The sequence below is a fragment of the Ailuropoda melanoleuca genome, chromosome 4 (assembly GCF_002007445.2).
Source record: "Ailuropoda melanoleuca isolate Jingjing chromosome 4, ASM200744v2, whole genome shotgun sequence".
Classification (NCBI taxonomy): domain Eukaryota; kingdom Metazoa; phylum Chordata; class Mammalia; order Carnivora; family Ursidae; genus Ailuropoda; species Ailuropoda melanoleuca.
Genome location: NC_048221.1, coordinates 17,241,426 through 17,255,602, shown reverse-complemented (window position 1 = coordinate 17,255,602; position 14,177 = coordinate 17,241,426). Strand labels below are relative to the sequence as shown.

Genomic DNA, 14,177 nt, shown 5'->3' with positions numbered 1-14,177 from the left:
AGGGCAGATTCGTTACCATGGGGACAGGGTCTCCACTCCAGCCAGGGACAGGAAGGATCCCAGCCTTCCCTGGCCTGGCTCCTGCTCCATCCCTCCCACTCAGCCACCACAGATCAGACTCAGGAAACATCACAAGGCTGGCATGTTCTCAAACAGCCCTTCACTGCTTTTAATCAGTTGCTGCGGTGGGAAAGTAGTGATTCTGGAGCCACCGTGGAGCGGTGTTCACTGGCCTCCGCTGCAGTCCATCTCAGGGTCATCCACATCCGTTTCAGCGGCACAGAGGTCATCCAGGGCTGCCTCTGAGCAAAGAGGAGAGGGTTCTAAGGTGAAGGCCTGGAGGTGCTGGGCACAGGGGTGGGGGAAGACCCACCGCCCCTCCCCCACGCCCACAGGAACTAACCAGTCCCTTCCACGCCCAGGCCTTGCTCCCTCAGCTACTGCAAGCAAAGTGATACAAAGGCAATTCAGACAGGGATGTTTCTGGAAAAACCGTGGCTCTGCCAGGCCAACTCAACAGATAAAAGCAAAAGGCAGCCTGCTATGCTCAGAGCAGAGCTGGAGCAGTAAAAGAGCAGTAAGGCAAGTGGGACCCCAGTGCCAGCAAAGGCTCCGTGGAGGGAAGACTGCTGACTTAAGGCCAGGAAGTCTGACCTGTCCGTGAACTTCAGGGAAACCCTGAACGTGGGTTGGACAGGGAGGGGTCCTCCTGCCGGCTCACCTTCACAGTCGGCCACGTCAGGAAGCCCTCGAATCAGCATGCTGACCCCTGGCATCACCTGGTCATACTGATGCAGGACCTCCACGCAGTGTACAGTGAAGAGCTTGTCCTTCTGGGACAGGCCATGCAGCAGTAACACCGTGTCCCGCAGACACCGCACCGTCCGCTTCTGCTGGTCCGTCCTTGGGGGCCCCCCGGCCCTCCGCACTGTCAGCCACTGTCTGTGCAGCATCACTGTGAGTGCTCTGACCACCTGGGGGAGGACAAAGGCTAAGGCCGGGTCTCAGGGCTCCTGTACTCCGCCAACTTGCGCAACTGGACAATACCCTTCCTAGCCACCCCAGGTGCAGGTGAGGAGGGTTCTGAGGGGTGGCACAAGGGTTAGAAGGAGCAGGGGGTTCTTGCACAGGGTCGCTTCACCCCCCCGACTGAGCTGCCACGTGCACTCACCTCCACGTTGCACTGGCAGTTAGAGCCAGTGACTGGGGAGGAGGGGCTCTGCACACCAAGCTTAGCCAGGAGCCACACGGCCTAGAACAACAACGGACTGTTCCATCTATGGCAGAATGAGACCTGATCACAGTGAGGGCTTTCTAAGCCTTCTGCAAGTGCTCTAGTTGCCTTAGCAACTGCCTGTCTATATAATGGGGTCCAAGAAATGGGTCTTGTGGGGCCTTCCCAGGCTAGACTCAGCACCAACACCTGTGTCTCACCAGCGACCCACCAGCCTCTGGGCCCTACAGCCAGGGTGGGAGCAGTTATCAGGTAACTCTGCCAAGTTCCAGGACACCCTGGGGTCCACCTGTATTGCCTCTGCGTAGCGTGGCACCCCCAAACGGAGTTCCCCTTGTTAGCAGCTAGGTAAACTCTTGTTACCAAATGACTGAAAACTCCGTGCTCCCCAGGAGGAGGGGGAACAGTGGCCCTGAGGTGGGGTCGGGTGGTGGGCAGTTCACAGAAGGGGCCCTGGAGTTTACCTCTTGTTCTAGCTGAAGCCACTGTGCGTCCGAGGCCACTTCGTCAGGCCTTGATGTGATGTACGTGTACAGCAGCAGGAGGGGACAGCCTTCTGCAAAGGGTGCCCCGCCTCTCACTCAGGGTCCCCCTTCTTACCCAGAGCCCAGGGCACAAGCTGCAGAAGCCTGCAGGAGGCCTCCAACCTGTCCCTGCCACCACCCTTGCTTCCAGCCCGTGGGAGCAGCCCAGCCGCCCCCTCCCTGCCCTGCTTTACCTGAGCGGGAGCAGAGCTGCAGTGCCAGTTTTTCGTGGTCCGCCAGGAGGGAGAGGAGCTCCACAGTCAGCAGCACACTGGGCAAGGGGCTCTCGGGGCGGAGGCACTGTGGCAGCACCCGGAACACACACTGGAACCTACAGCACAGGGGCCCAGAGAGATGGGGTACTGGTAACCCAATCCCACAGCTCACCTTTGCTTTTCACTGGAGGGAACAGGACGTTTGGAGCAGATGGTACAAGGAGGTGCTGTGGGTCAGACCTGGGTTCAAATGCTGGCTGACCACCCCCTACTTGTTAGGACATCCGCTTCCTGTGAGCGAGTGGGTACTAGCCTCCACCACGATATTGCTGTGGCTTGGAGAGGACAGGCCTTTACCAGGCACAGCACTACCTGTAAATGGGGGCTGCCTCCCTGGACCTGGCGTGCCTGGCTTCCACCCTGCTCCTGGGTGGCTTCCTGCCTCTGCTACCAGATAGGGAGGCAGATCTTGACTTGGGTGTGAGAGAATGTTAAGAGCCCACTCCCCGAGGGCTGGCCAGGCTCTAGAAGTGACAAATGCGGACTTGGCTAGGGTTGGGTTTTATGAGACCACTTGCTGAGCAGACCATTTTCGAAAACACCAGCTCCTCTGTCACCAGGTAGGAGCAGGTGCCCCCTTGGAGCGTGCACGAGTTAAGGGGCTCTGGGCACACTCTCGCCCAGGTCTCACGGGCACAGGGAAGTAAGGAACTAAGTCCCAAGACAACCGCCATTTGCTCAACCCCACACAACCTTGTGGGTGGGGAGAGGGGCACTTCTTCGTGTCCCCCTTCATGCATCTGCAGGTCTCAGCACACACCATTGGGGCTTAAGAATAGTCCTCAGTATGCCCTTGGGAAGCAAGTTCTCACTATTTGGGGTGAAATCATTTTAGAGCAAATCCTGTACGGTGGATAAGCTGCATGTTTTCAGTCGCCAGGGAGTGTGGAACTTTGTGGGAAACTGGGATTTAACCTGGTTTTTACTCAATTTCATCATTAGGTTAGAAGTGGTCTCTAGTCCTCGTGTAAAGTCCCTGCAACCATCTGCAAGAAAAGTCCATTTTATATATGACACAGTGGTTTCTAAATTATTTTGGATAGCATCAGCCTTCTTTTAAAAATTTTTTTCAGAGCCCCCAAACATACAAGAAGAGAATAGTCCTGCAGTTCTGTTTGAAGCTGGGGATGAGACCTCTTTGCTCAAAAGTCGCTGCCATCCCAGTACCCAGGAATGACCCGGTAACCAGGAGTGACCTATGGCTGCACCAGATATGGTAGGAAGACATGGGTCTGAGGCGTTGACTTGCCCTCAAGCCCAGGTGGGCAAAGGTGCCCTCTGAGACCGCTGTCTGCCCAGCTACTTGGGTTGCACCGCACACTGTGTTACAGCCTTGGTGGCACGTGTCCTTCGCTTTCACTCCAAGGTGAACAGGAAGCTGTGTGCTAGTGGGGTTCAGCCTGCAAGGATGTAGGGATTCTGGAGAGAAGCACCAAGTGGGAGGTGGTGTCAGACCGTGATTAAGGGCAAGTCAAGAAGACTGGCCTGAAACTTGCCTAGCATGCTCTCTTCATAGTCATGTAACAAATACTGTGCTTAGAGCGTGCCAGGCTCCATGCTAGGTATGGGGATGCGGGGCTCCGAGGGTGTCACATGAGCTAGTGAACGGAAGGCATCTGTTTGGCCTGTAGTAAGCATCCCCTAACTAGCTGTTTTTTCATGTCCTCGTGGACAAGCTCAATAGGAATGGAATGATGGTATATCTACCAAGAGGACTGGTAAAAAGGGGTTCCTGGAATTCATTCAGTATTTATGAAACAAGCAACCAGCCACTACGAGCTAGGTCTGTGCCAGACATGTGGGTGATGGTTCTGAACCTACCATGCCACCCACACTACACTACAGTAGTGTCCAGCTCTGAGGACTACCTTTAGGATGGACCAGACCAGCTAGAATATCCTCAAATGGAAACCAGGATCCAGAAGCATTTTTAGGAAACAAGTATGCTAAGCTCAGAGACCAAAAGCTTAAGGTAGTGCAGCCACTGAAGTTACTCCAAAAAGGAACTGGCTTCTTGGTGGCGTGCTGAGGGGGAGACAGGCTTATTGGATAAGGGGATGAGCTGCATGTTCATAGTTCCTCCCAGTCTTAAGGCTCTGGAATCCCAAGTTAGGAATTTATGACTACAGTGTTCACAAGCTAGGTTCACTATACAACCACTTCCCACAAACATTATTAAGAGAAGCAGCTATGGCTCGTGCCAGAGTGGGGCACAATGATGATGGGCAGGTTCCCAGTAAAGTCAGCTTATGGGCTGCAGACCTACCCCACGCCCTCTGCTTCCTTAGGGAATCCCACCAAACTTAAAATGTGGTGTGATACGCAGTCTTCACCTGATCCATGGCCCAGGTTCAAGGCTCTTGGTTCAGCCTTTGTCTGTCCTGGGGACAGGATGCTTTCCCATAGTAGCTAAAAGCCTTCTTTCATCACATGTGTCTTTTGCTTACCTGCTGTACACAGGTAAAATTAAGCCAAAGAAATCACTTCCTTGGTTCTCCTAAATCACTTCCTTGGTTCTCCTAACACCTGGCCCCATTTTCCATCACTTCAGAACTCCCTGAACGAAGCCTCAGAACGTAAAACCAAGGCTTAGTGCTGAGAAGTATAGATTAGGTCAAGATGTGGGCAAAGTATACGGGCCATGGGATAGACCTCAAGAGGTCAGGTAAGACCCACAAAGAATCATGACTCCCATGCTGTCTTATACCTGGGCAGGAAATCAAAGGAAGCATTTTCAGCTAATTTCACCAAAATCTTAAGACACTGGCTCAGGACACTGGCTTGAAGGTGACCTGTTGCTGAAGAAGAGAAAGTCAACAGGTGAAGAAGCATCTTCAGTAGTGGATGCTGGCCTTGGTCACTGGCAAGCCCCCTTGGGGCTGAGGACACATCTCCATGATCTTGTCTGTGAACCAGGCTCTGGTTTCCTTCCCTAGCAGCAGGATCCACCCCTGCATCTGACAGTAATAGGTGGACGACCGCTCCGCTGTGGCACACCAGGTGCTGAAGAACACTAAGGGATGCCACAGAGAAGCCTTCCAAGTTGCAAAGTGAGTCCTCGAGGCTGGCCTCTCCCCCAGAGCTCATGCAGGAGGAATGTGTCGATGAGTCCCCAGGCGCTCCATTTCTCTTGGCTGCTGCCAAATCTTGCAGAGCCTGGCAGTGTAAGCCAATAAAGAACTGTACCAGGGGGAGGAGATGCACAGCTCCAGGAAGGTGGCAGAGTGGGAAGGCCCTTCTGCCTCCCTCTGCTGCATCTCCATCACACGAGCCTTCATCCCTGGCAACCAGATTCAATCCAGTGAGTGCCAGGTTCTGTACTTCTCTCAGGGCCAAGAGGGGAAATGACCCATCGTGAGAACCTGTGGTCCTCAGGCTTGAAATCGCAGTCAAGGTACTAGCAGCAAATACAAAAGAAAACACACAAGTATGAGATGGAGACAAGGTCAAGGGCCCCAAACAACCTGCCTGCCAAATTCTCTAGTTTCCCAAAACGACTCCCCTCCTCCTGGGGCACAGAGACCTCCCAGGCTGGCCAGGACCAAAAAGGGACTTGCTTCCTGGGAAGTCCTTCCTAAACAAGCTTTTTAAGTGTCTGAGGCTTACCTGCCAAACCCTGGTGGCTGCAACTGGGTGCTGGTAGGAGCCTCAGAACAACTGCTCAGGAGGTGGCACAGACCTAGGGATGACCCTGGGATCAAAGGCTGCTTCAGGAGAAGGTTTATCAAAATGGAACCTGCAGAAGACAAGGTGGTTCTAGAAGGTTCTGACAAAGGAGGCCTTTTCTACGGCTTCAGAAGGAAAAGTGAGGGTTCCTTGGATGCTAACTATCTTCCAAATTGCCCTTAAGCCCCACTGAGATCCCTGTGGGTGCTGAGGGCTCTGGGACCTACCTGCTTTGGCCCCTTCTATTTTACAGTCTTCTGCTTAAGTCACAGACTACCACTCCCCCGGACCCTCTGAAGGACTGCCTGGGATGCTGGTTCTCAGAGACAATTCTACTGTAGCACCGCAGAGGACAACGGAGCTGGGCAGGCCTCCTGCATGAGGAGTGGGTGTTCTGGTACCTTGAGTGTTCGATCTCTGCATCCAGCTGTCAATAAGACTTTTCTGGGATTCTTCTTGCTTTATGGGGTCGCCTCCCAGATTGTGGCTCTTATTCTCTACAACTAGATAAAATGTGAATCAAAACTTGAGCACAAAAGCACAGGCATATCAGAAACTCTTGAACGTATGAGTTTTTAACTTTTTTTTTTTTTTTTAAAGTAAACTCTACTCTTAATGTGGGGCTCAATCTCATGACTCTGAGATCAAGAGTTGCATGCTCTATGGACTGGCCCAGCAATGCGCCCCATAATGAGTTTCAAATAGGGACCATGCCACCTCCTCAACCTTGGATTAAAATGAGAGCCAGAACAACTCAAGAACCCTCACATTTTTGCCTTCCTCGTAGCAAACAGGAACTCATACGAGGAGAGGAGAGGAGAGGAAAGTTTTTTGCCCCACTTTAAAATGAGGCCATATAACATAAAACCAGCAATCGCTAACACTTTTATGGTGCTTATTATGTGCCAGATGGACTCTGTTCTAAGAGCTTTACCCATGTTAGCTCATTTGTTCCTCAGAACAACCCTAAGAGGAAGTGTTATCACTAGCTCTATTTTACATATAGGAAAAGAGAGGCACAGGGGTTACTTGCCCGCATTACACAAGCCATAAGTAATGTGACTGGGACTCCTGCCAGGCTGGTGAGCTGCACTGCCTGCTCCTCACACTATCCTGTACTGTTCCTGTAGTTGCCAGATGCTGAAAATGTGAATAGTTGAGACTCTCAGAGGTGGTGTGATAGCCAATGGCTTAAAGGGTTGATGGTGGTAGTAAAGGGGCGATGTATCAGAATTGTAAGATAAACTGACACAGCACATTCTCAGAGTGAAAACCTACCAATGCTAGATTGTGTCCCTCTAGAAAGCAGTAGCACCCCCTCAGCCTGGACCGAGCGGTACAAACTCAAGGCTGAAAGGAACACGAGTTCCAGTACACTAGCTGTGTTTCTGGCATGTCAGTGGATGTTGACTGGGGACATTTTAAAATATGCCTGCAGACTCTAGACACACTTCTCCTCAAAAGGTGCAGCCTAGTTTCCTTCCCCTTGAACATGGCTTCTAACAAACAGAATGTGGCAGAAGTGATGCTATGGGACTTCTGAGGCTAGGCCGTAAAAGGGCTGGCTTCCACCTAGCTCTCTCTGTTTGTTAGATCTAGAGGAAGCCGTCCCCCAGGTTATGAGGTCACCCAAGTAGCTCTGTAGAGAGGCCTACATGTGGAGAACTCCGCTGCCAGTCATGTGAGTGAGCCACTTTGAAATAGATCTTCAGCCTCAGACAAGCCTTCAGTGATTCCAGTTGCCCCAGAGAAAAACTGTCCTCACTGTGTTCTGTCAGCACTGTTGTCCCATAGAACCAGGAGAAATACTCGTTGTTGTTTTAAGCCACAAGTTTGAATAATTGGTTACACAGCAGTTGATGAGAGACAGACTGACTTACCCTCTCTGCCCACCAGAGACTTGGATCCTGGCTCTGTCTGGAAGGGGTGGGGAAGGGACGTGTTAGCACTAAAAGACTCCTTTGTAGGGAAAGATGGTTTTCCAAATTGTGGAGAACATGCTTCTGGCTTTATAGGCACAGAAGGGCTTTTCCTAGGACTGGAAAAAAGTTAACTATGAAAGCAAAGTAATGATTCTGCTAAAACCACTTAAAATACCTGGTTATAAAACTTCTAACTTGTTCAAGTGTTAAACCCTTTGTGTCTAGGTGCTTTGACCAAAGGTTTTATCTATTATATATTTGTCATCCTTTGTCAGGATAGCAGTGCAAAATGCAAGGAATTTTGATCCAAATTGTTGAAAACCTCTTTCATTTCCGTATTCCTCTAATCACCCAATAATATTGGCCATAATTCCACTACTATTTCCAGTGCCACCAAAATATATTTTTAATGTGGAACAATCTCTTATTTAATGGTCCCCAGGGGCTGAATTCAAAGATTTTCAATAGAAAGAGAGCCTATTAAAAGGCATGTTGTGTCCTGCAACTTGAAAACCGAGCCAGTTCTTCAGGCCAGGGTCTTTGTGTGAGAGAAGCAGTCTTAACCCTCTGAGCGCATCAGACAACGCCAAGACCCTTCTATCAGAGATGTGTGAAGAGGTGGGGATGGACCCCCTGCTCTCCTGTCTTACCTGGACTAGGCAAGGCAAGAAGAGTTCAGTTTCATACCCTGCCCATTTATAAGCAAAGGCAGCAGAACGTTCAATACCAGAAAAAGACACTGACCCATACTGTTCAAATTTCAAGGCTGGTATCAACAGTGTGCCAGACTTCTCTGGCAGGCAGGGGGCAGGACAAGACCATTAACAAGCTTATCACATCTGCAGCAAAGGCGGGGACTGCTGGACAAAGGTCCCAGGGCAGCAAATGAGAAAAAAATGTTCCAAGTAGTTGGGACTGAAATATGCTTATACTTGGGGCAAAATCAGTTATTTGAAACAAAGTACATAAAAATGAAGACTGGGGAAAACAAAAATGAAGACTGGGCCACCCAAAAGTTTGGAGAGCATCTTTCCAGCTTTTTTTAGTCCTGAGTATAGAGTCCTACAGAGAGGAAGCCCTTCTAGAGTGTGAGGCCTTCCTGCTGTTATGCGCTGAACCATTCAAGCCTCATTTAAACCAACTTCGAGGCCTTCAGAAAAGAGGATCTATGTCCAAATGGCAAAGTTTAAATGGCCTTCATTCAAGACTAGCCTGACCTTGTTAATCATTCTTTCCACAAACCATGCAAAACAACTCTACCTCCAGTGCCATCATTACCTGATATGGGGAATGGAGGGAGCAGCCAATTTATTTGCTCGTTCACTGCTTTGAAGCTTTGTCCTTAATTCATTCATCTCTGCATCTTTAAATTGGAGTTCAGACTGCAATGATTGGAGCTGGAAGGCAAAAGCAACATACTCGTGGTGGCCCCATCATACATGCAAAATTATCTCTGGGCTTCAAAATCTCAAGTTCATAAAGGAAAACAAACAATGAGAAATGAGTATGAAAGTCTGTTGTGACACAAATGTCCTTTCTGTAGAGCTTTAGCCTTCTTCCGGAAAGCCAGCATGGTATTCAAGAAAGACATTTTAACTTGAACTATTGCGAGGTAGTTTGTGAGGGTTCAAATACCATTTACTCAGCCTTTCTAAACTTTAGTTATCTGTAACACAAATACCTGTCTTCACAGTTGGGGGGATTAAACAGGAAGGATGAATGTGAACTGCCCAGACTGGAGCCTGGCAAGGTACCTTATCTCACAATGACATGTCGACCTTTTGATGAATGGAGTGGTGCACAATTCCAGGTCTTCTTGAAAGTCTAGGCAGAGTATTTGGAAATTTTACCAAAACCCCACGCAGCGTGGGGAGACCTGCTCCGGCCTACAGCCAACAGTTAACTGCTGTTACCCCCTGACACACTCCGTAGCAACTATAGTACCAGTCACAGCACCTGTCCTAGCAAGTGCAGGGCTGTTTTAAGTCTTACAGCAACCCTTCTGGTTATTTCCTGGAACAGATAATGGAAATGAGTCACAAAGCTTAAGTTATTACCCTGAGGTCTCCACTCATATGTGAGAAAGCCTGGATTCAAACTCTGGTTTGTCTGATTGAAACTCCCTTGCTCTTCCATCGTGTATGTGGAGAGACAACTACTGCTGTTAGTGCTGGGCACAGGTTAGTACTTCTTCACAGTTTGCTGACTTGCTGAATGAATGGCAGAATAAGACCCATGTCCTTAAGATTGAAGCCTTGGAAAGTGCTGAAGGAAAACAGCGTTATGTATGGATACCTAAGAATTTCTTCCTGGAACAGCATCTCCCTCCCCTGAGAAATAATAATTTCCCTACCTCTGTGTGATTTAAATGGGAGCTATCATCTCTGTGGTTGCAGTCATAGGGTCAGGGACAGGCACCTGACTCAGGTCAGACCAATTAGAGCTGTGAGATGGGGGGGACAAGTATTCAGTCTGCTCTGGAGCTATGAAATATGAGCCCAAGAGCTGCTGGAGAACATATCCTTTACCATAAGGATGGAGCCTGTCTATAGAGTAGACAGTAAAGACAAATCCTGGCAAGGCTTGAATCATTCAAGGCCCCCACACCTGTTTTTTCCCAGACTTAGTTATGGAAGTCAATACAATTTTTTTTTGGCCTAAGCTAGGTCTATTGAGTTTCTAACCTGCCAAAAAAGCTCTTACTTAAGCCTATTTCTGGAAAGTCTAAGCTATTGATTTGTTCCTGCCAAGACCAACTATCATAACTACCAAAGCAAAGCAGTTTCTTCTAAGTCCTTTTCCAAACTATATGCAGAGCCTAGAAGAAAAGTATATGCAATTAACTGATAGCAGAAAGTATTTAAGACAAAGAACTGTTGAAATCTTCCTGGAAGATTTATAGACACTTTGGTCATTGCTTCTAAAAGAACTCAGTGAGCAGGCAAAGCTTATGGCCGGAACAAGAAAAAAAATTAAAAAGCTCTGGGTCACCTTTTTGGAAAATTCCTTTTCTTTGTCACCAAGTGCTTGAGTTTTCTCTTGCTCAAGAAGGAAATGTGATCTTCTCTGTTCCTCTAGAATGGATTCTGTCTGATGCAGTGAGTCCCGCAAAATTTTTATTTCTCCATTTTTAATAAGGACTTCTTCTTCCATTGCCTTCATCTGTAAATCCCAAATCAATCTTGTGAAAAGCTTACAAGGGAAAGTTATATTTGTACTTGTTTCAACATATAGCTGGGGAGATGGAGAAAGCACATATAAACCATGTTCTACAGACCAATGAGTCTTCAAATATATCCATACCAACTAGATGTCACCAAGGTCTGCTAGGCCCATTCGTGGAACAGTTACATTCAACAAGATAGCTTAAGGACACACTGTCATTCACACATACAGATTCTGTAGGTTCTAAAAGTATTAAACATCCTGGGTCACACTTCACAGATCCAAAATTTCACACTATGTTCCTGGTTTTCCTAAGGACCTACAGATGGTCATATAAAGGATGTCTGCTTTTTTGTAAAACTGCTAATGAAAACTGGAAACATTATGATGTTGTGGCCCCTATATAAGACATATGCTATAAATTTGTCTCAGTTCTATGACAGAAAGTTTGTATCTCTTTCTAGAGATGTTTCCTTACTTGCCTAGTTGTTAGGAATTCCAGGATTTCATTTCTTTCAGTCTGAATTTTTTGGCTTGCTTTCCCCAGCCTTCCTCCATTTCGTGGGGCTAAATCTGAACTCTTGTTTTAAAACTTTTACATATCTTACATAACAATATCTTATTATACAATGCTTTATGACACATGCATAAGTGAGTAAGTTAGTTATAAGAACCACAAGTTAAGTCACTTACCTTTTCTTTAAGTTCTTTGTATTGTGCCTGAAGTACCTCTAATTCAAAATTATCTTTAACTGGAACAAATTCTCTGTTTTTCCCTGCGGGAGTTTTTGACAGCCCATCTAATCTGGGGACCTTACGAACATCTGTAAAAAACATTTCCCATATACTTTTCAGGATCCAACATTTTCGCACTTTTGTCAGTCAATGCTGAAAAGAATCACTCTTCAAAGCAAATTAGAGAAAGATCTAGTAAGTAATATAGGTATTTTCCAACCTAAGAACATGATTCAAACTCATAAATGATTCTTATGAAATAATAGATCCTGTCACTCCCCCACCCCCCAATTTTAAGTCTCACCTGAAGGCTGAAAAGGTGTTGTGGGGACCTCACTGGTCAGAAGCTGGTGATCTATTATTCAATAATATTTACTGAGCACCTATACCTACACCAACACCTCCATGTACTGAGCACCTGGCACAATCTAGTCTCTAAAGGTTCAGCGGTGAGCACAATGCATCCAGTCCCTACACTCATGGAACTTACAGGATATTAAAAAATATTCACACAAATGCAAAATAACAACTGTGATAAGAGCTGCACAAGAGAATATAGGAAAGCCTATGCTAGGGGGATTTGATCCAACTGGAATGATTGGAAGGCTTCCCAAGGAAGTGATGACTGAGCTGACAGCTAAAGAACAAGAAGAAATTAAGCAGAAGAGGGGGAACGGGGGAATGCATGGAAAGAATACTGTGTACAAGAAACAGCAATGTGTAAGTTATGTATTGTAAGGAAGCAGAGAGAATTCAAGAAATGAAGGAAGGTCAGTGTGGCTCAAACTCACAGAGAGTGGGGAAGGGCCAGGCCATATTGGCCTCGCAGGCCATGTTAAGAACTTTGATTTTTTTTTTTAATTTTTATTTTACTTATTTACTTATTTGAGAGAGTGAGCGAGAGAGAGCACAAGTAGGGAGAGGAGCAGGGAGAGAAACAAGCAGATTCAATGCTGAGCATGGAGCTTAATGTAGGGCTCGATCTCATGGCCCTGAGCTGAAATCAAGAGTCAGAAGCTTAACCAGCTGAGGCACCCAGGCAACCCAGGACTTTGATCTTTATACTAGAGGCAGTGGGAAGTCATTAAAGGGCTTCAGTAGGGATGTTCACTTTTATCTGTGTGAGACGCAGCCAGATTTGAGTTCTGAAAAGATCACTCTGGCCGTGGTGTAAAGTCTGACTTATAGAGAGTCAGGACTGGGAGCAGGGAGAATTTAGCAGATTACTGTCCAGAGGAAGGAATGATTGTAACATAGATCAGGGAGATGGTAGAGATGATGCAAAAAGGATGGATTCCAGAGATGGATAAAGAAGGTAAAGTTACAGGATTTGGAAAGGAATTAGATGTATGGTCAAGGAAAGGGAACTGTTGCCTTGTGCCACCTGATGGAGAGTGGTACTAGTCACTGCTATACAGAATATTTAGTCATTAATGAACATTTTCTGAATGTCTGCTCTGCCAGCTACCACGCTGGCAATACTGGAGAATGACTGGGTTTCCAGGAGGTGAATGTGTGGGATTTAAGATGCCTGTGAGATATCCAAGTAGAGATGTAAAGTGCCCTCAAAAGTTTTCTCTTTCTGTGAGCCCCACAAGACTCCCTAGATTCCCTAGCTAGAAGGTAAGCTCCTGAAGGAAGGAGTTTTTTTTGTCTTTTGTTAATTGCTAAGTATGTCGCAGTTTCCTAAGGTTTTGGGCACCTAGTACAATTTACTGGTTGTATAAAGGAATAAATCTCTTTCATCTCTTGCCTGGGCCAGGCCCCCTCTAATGTTCATGCGGCCCAAGGGGCGCAGTGGTATTAATTAGATATAAAGCCTCCCAAACCCGTCACAAGAATGGGTCCCCATGTGTAGGTATGATGGTTCTGATGGTGGTGGTCGTGTTCCAAGGATCTTTGCTTAGAACCAAGAACTTCGTGGCCCAAACTTTATAAACTAAAGTAAAATGTTAACCTAATTTTATTTCAAATCGTCTGTTTGACATTCTTGATACATTTCTCCCCAAAATCAAAAGACCTTTTGAAGTTCAACCACTGCTTAAATGAAGCCATTCCTATATTTTAAGCAGGGGAGTGTGGGTGCAAGACACCGGGGCAGCAGTCGCTGTGGGGTTCCGAAGCCACAGCCATCAGGGAGGTCTGGCGAGGTCTGCACCACCCTCCGGGGAAAGGCCCCGAGGCGCACTCACTGGACACGTCCCGAGCAGCGGCCGGGCACTGGCTCAGGGCCTGCGACGCGAGGGTGTCGAGTTCCTCCAGGTCGTCGGCAGTGAAATCCCCGTGCGCGCCGAAGGGGTCTTCGGGGTCCGGGACGGCGGCCGCGGGGAAGGCCCGGGCTCGCTTGCTCGGAGGATGCCCAGTGCTGGGCGGAGGGCCAGGGCTAGGCGCCGGGAGCCCGCTCCGCCTCCTGCTGCCTGGCGCGGGGGTTCCAGCCATGCCTCCGCCGGCCAGTCTCCGAGGGCACCGAACAAGGCCTGGTTGCCGCGAGGCCGGATCGCTGGACCAACCGCCCACGCGCCTCCGCTCGCCTCAGCCGCTAGGGCCACGCCCCCGAGCCCACGGACCAATCGGCTGCCAGCCAGCGGGCGCGGAAGAATGACCTAATCCGAACGCGTCGCCGTGCTGCTCAGAGTGCGAGCGTTTCTCAGTGCCG

General features: G+C 48.3%; 1 protein-coding gene across 2 annotated transcripts; it reads right to left on the bottom strand.

Annotated features, from left to right (window-relative positions):
* Positions 1-143: 143 nt before the first annotated feature.
* On the bottom strand, positions 144-14,056 carry ATRIP (ATR interacting protein). Of its 2 annotated transcripts, XM_034658250.1 has the most exons (14): positions 13,714-14,056; positions 11,480-11,610; positions 10,613-10,783; positions 8,900-9,018; positions 7,580-7,737; positions 6,101-6,202; positions 5,640-5,769; positions 4,741-5,430; positions 1,953-2,089; positions 1,699-1,790; positions 1,172-1,252; positions 722-974; positions 404-440; positions 144-302 (listed from the first exon to the last, which is right to left on the bottom strand). In XM_034658250.1, coding segments are annotated over exons 1-14 (2,349 nt in total). In that variant the 5' UTR covers positions 13,961-14,056; the 3' UTR covers positions 144-301. The 2 variants fall into 2 exon arrangements, with proteins under 2 accessions (XP_034514141.1, XP_011231677.2); XM_011233375.2 differs by lacking the exon at positions 404-440.
* Between the last annotated feature and the right edge of the window lie 121 nt (positions 14,057-14,177).

Excerpts from the sequence above, each read along its gene's own strand:
- ATRIP (XM_011233375.2), bottom strand. The coding sequence starts at position 13,960 with ATGGCTGGAACCCCCGCGCCAGGCAGCAGGAGGCGGAGCGGGCTCCCG. Across the intron at positions 5,431-5,639 it reads CAGCCACCAGGGTTTGGCAG|TACCTTGACTGCGATTTCAA; the intron begins GTAAGCCTCAGA and ends ATTTGCTGCTAG. Across the intron at positions 1,253-1,698 it reads GGCTTCAGCTAGAACAAGAG|GCCGTGTGGCTCCTGGCTAA; the intron begins GTAAACTCCAGG and ends TTGTTGTTCTAG.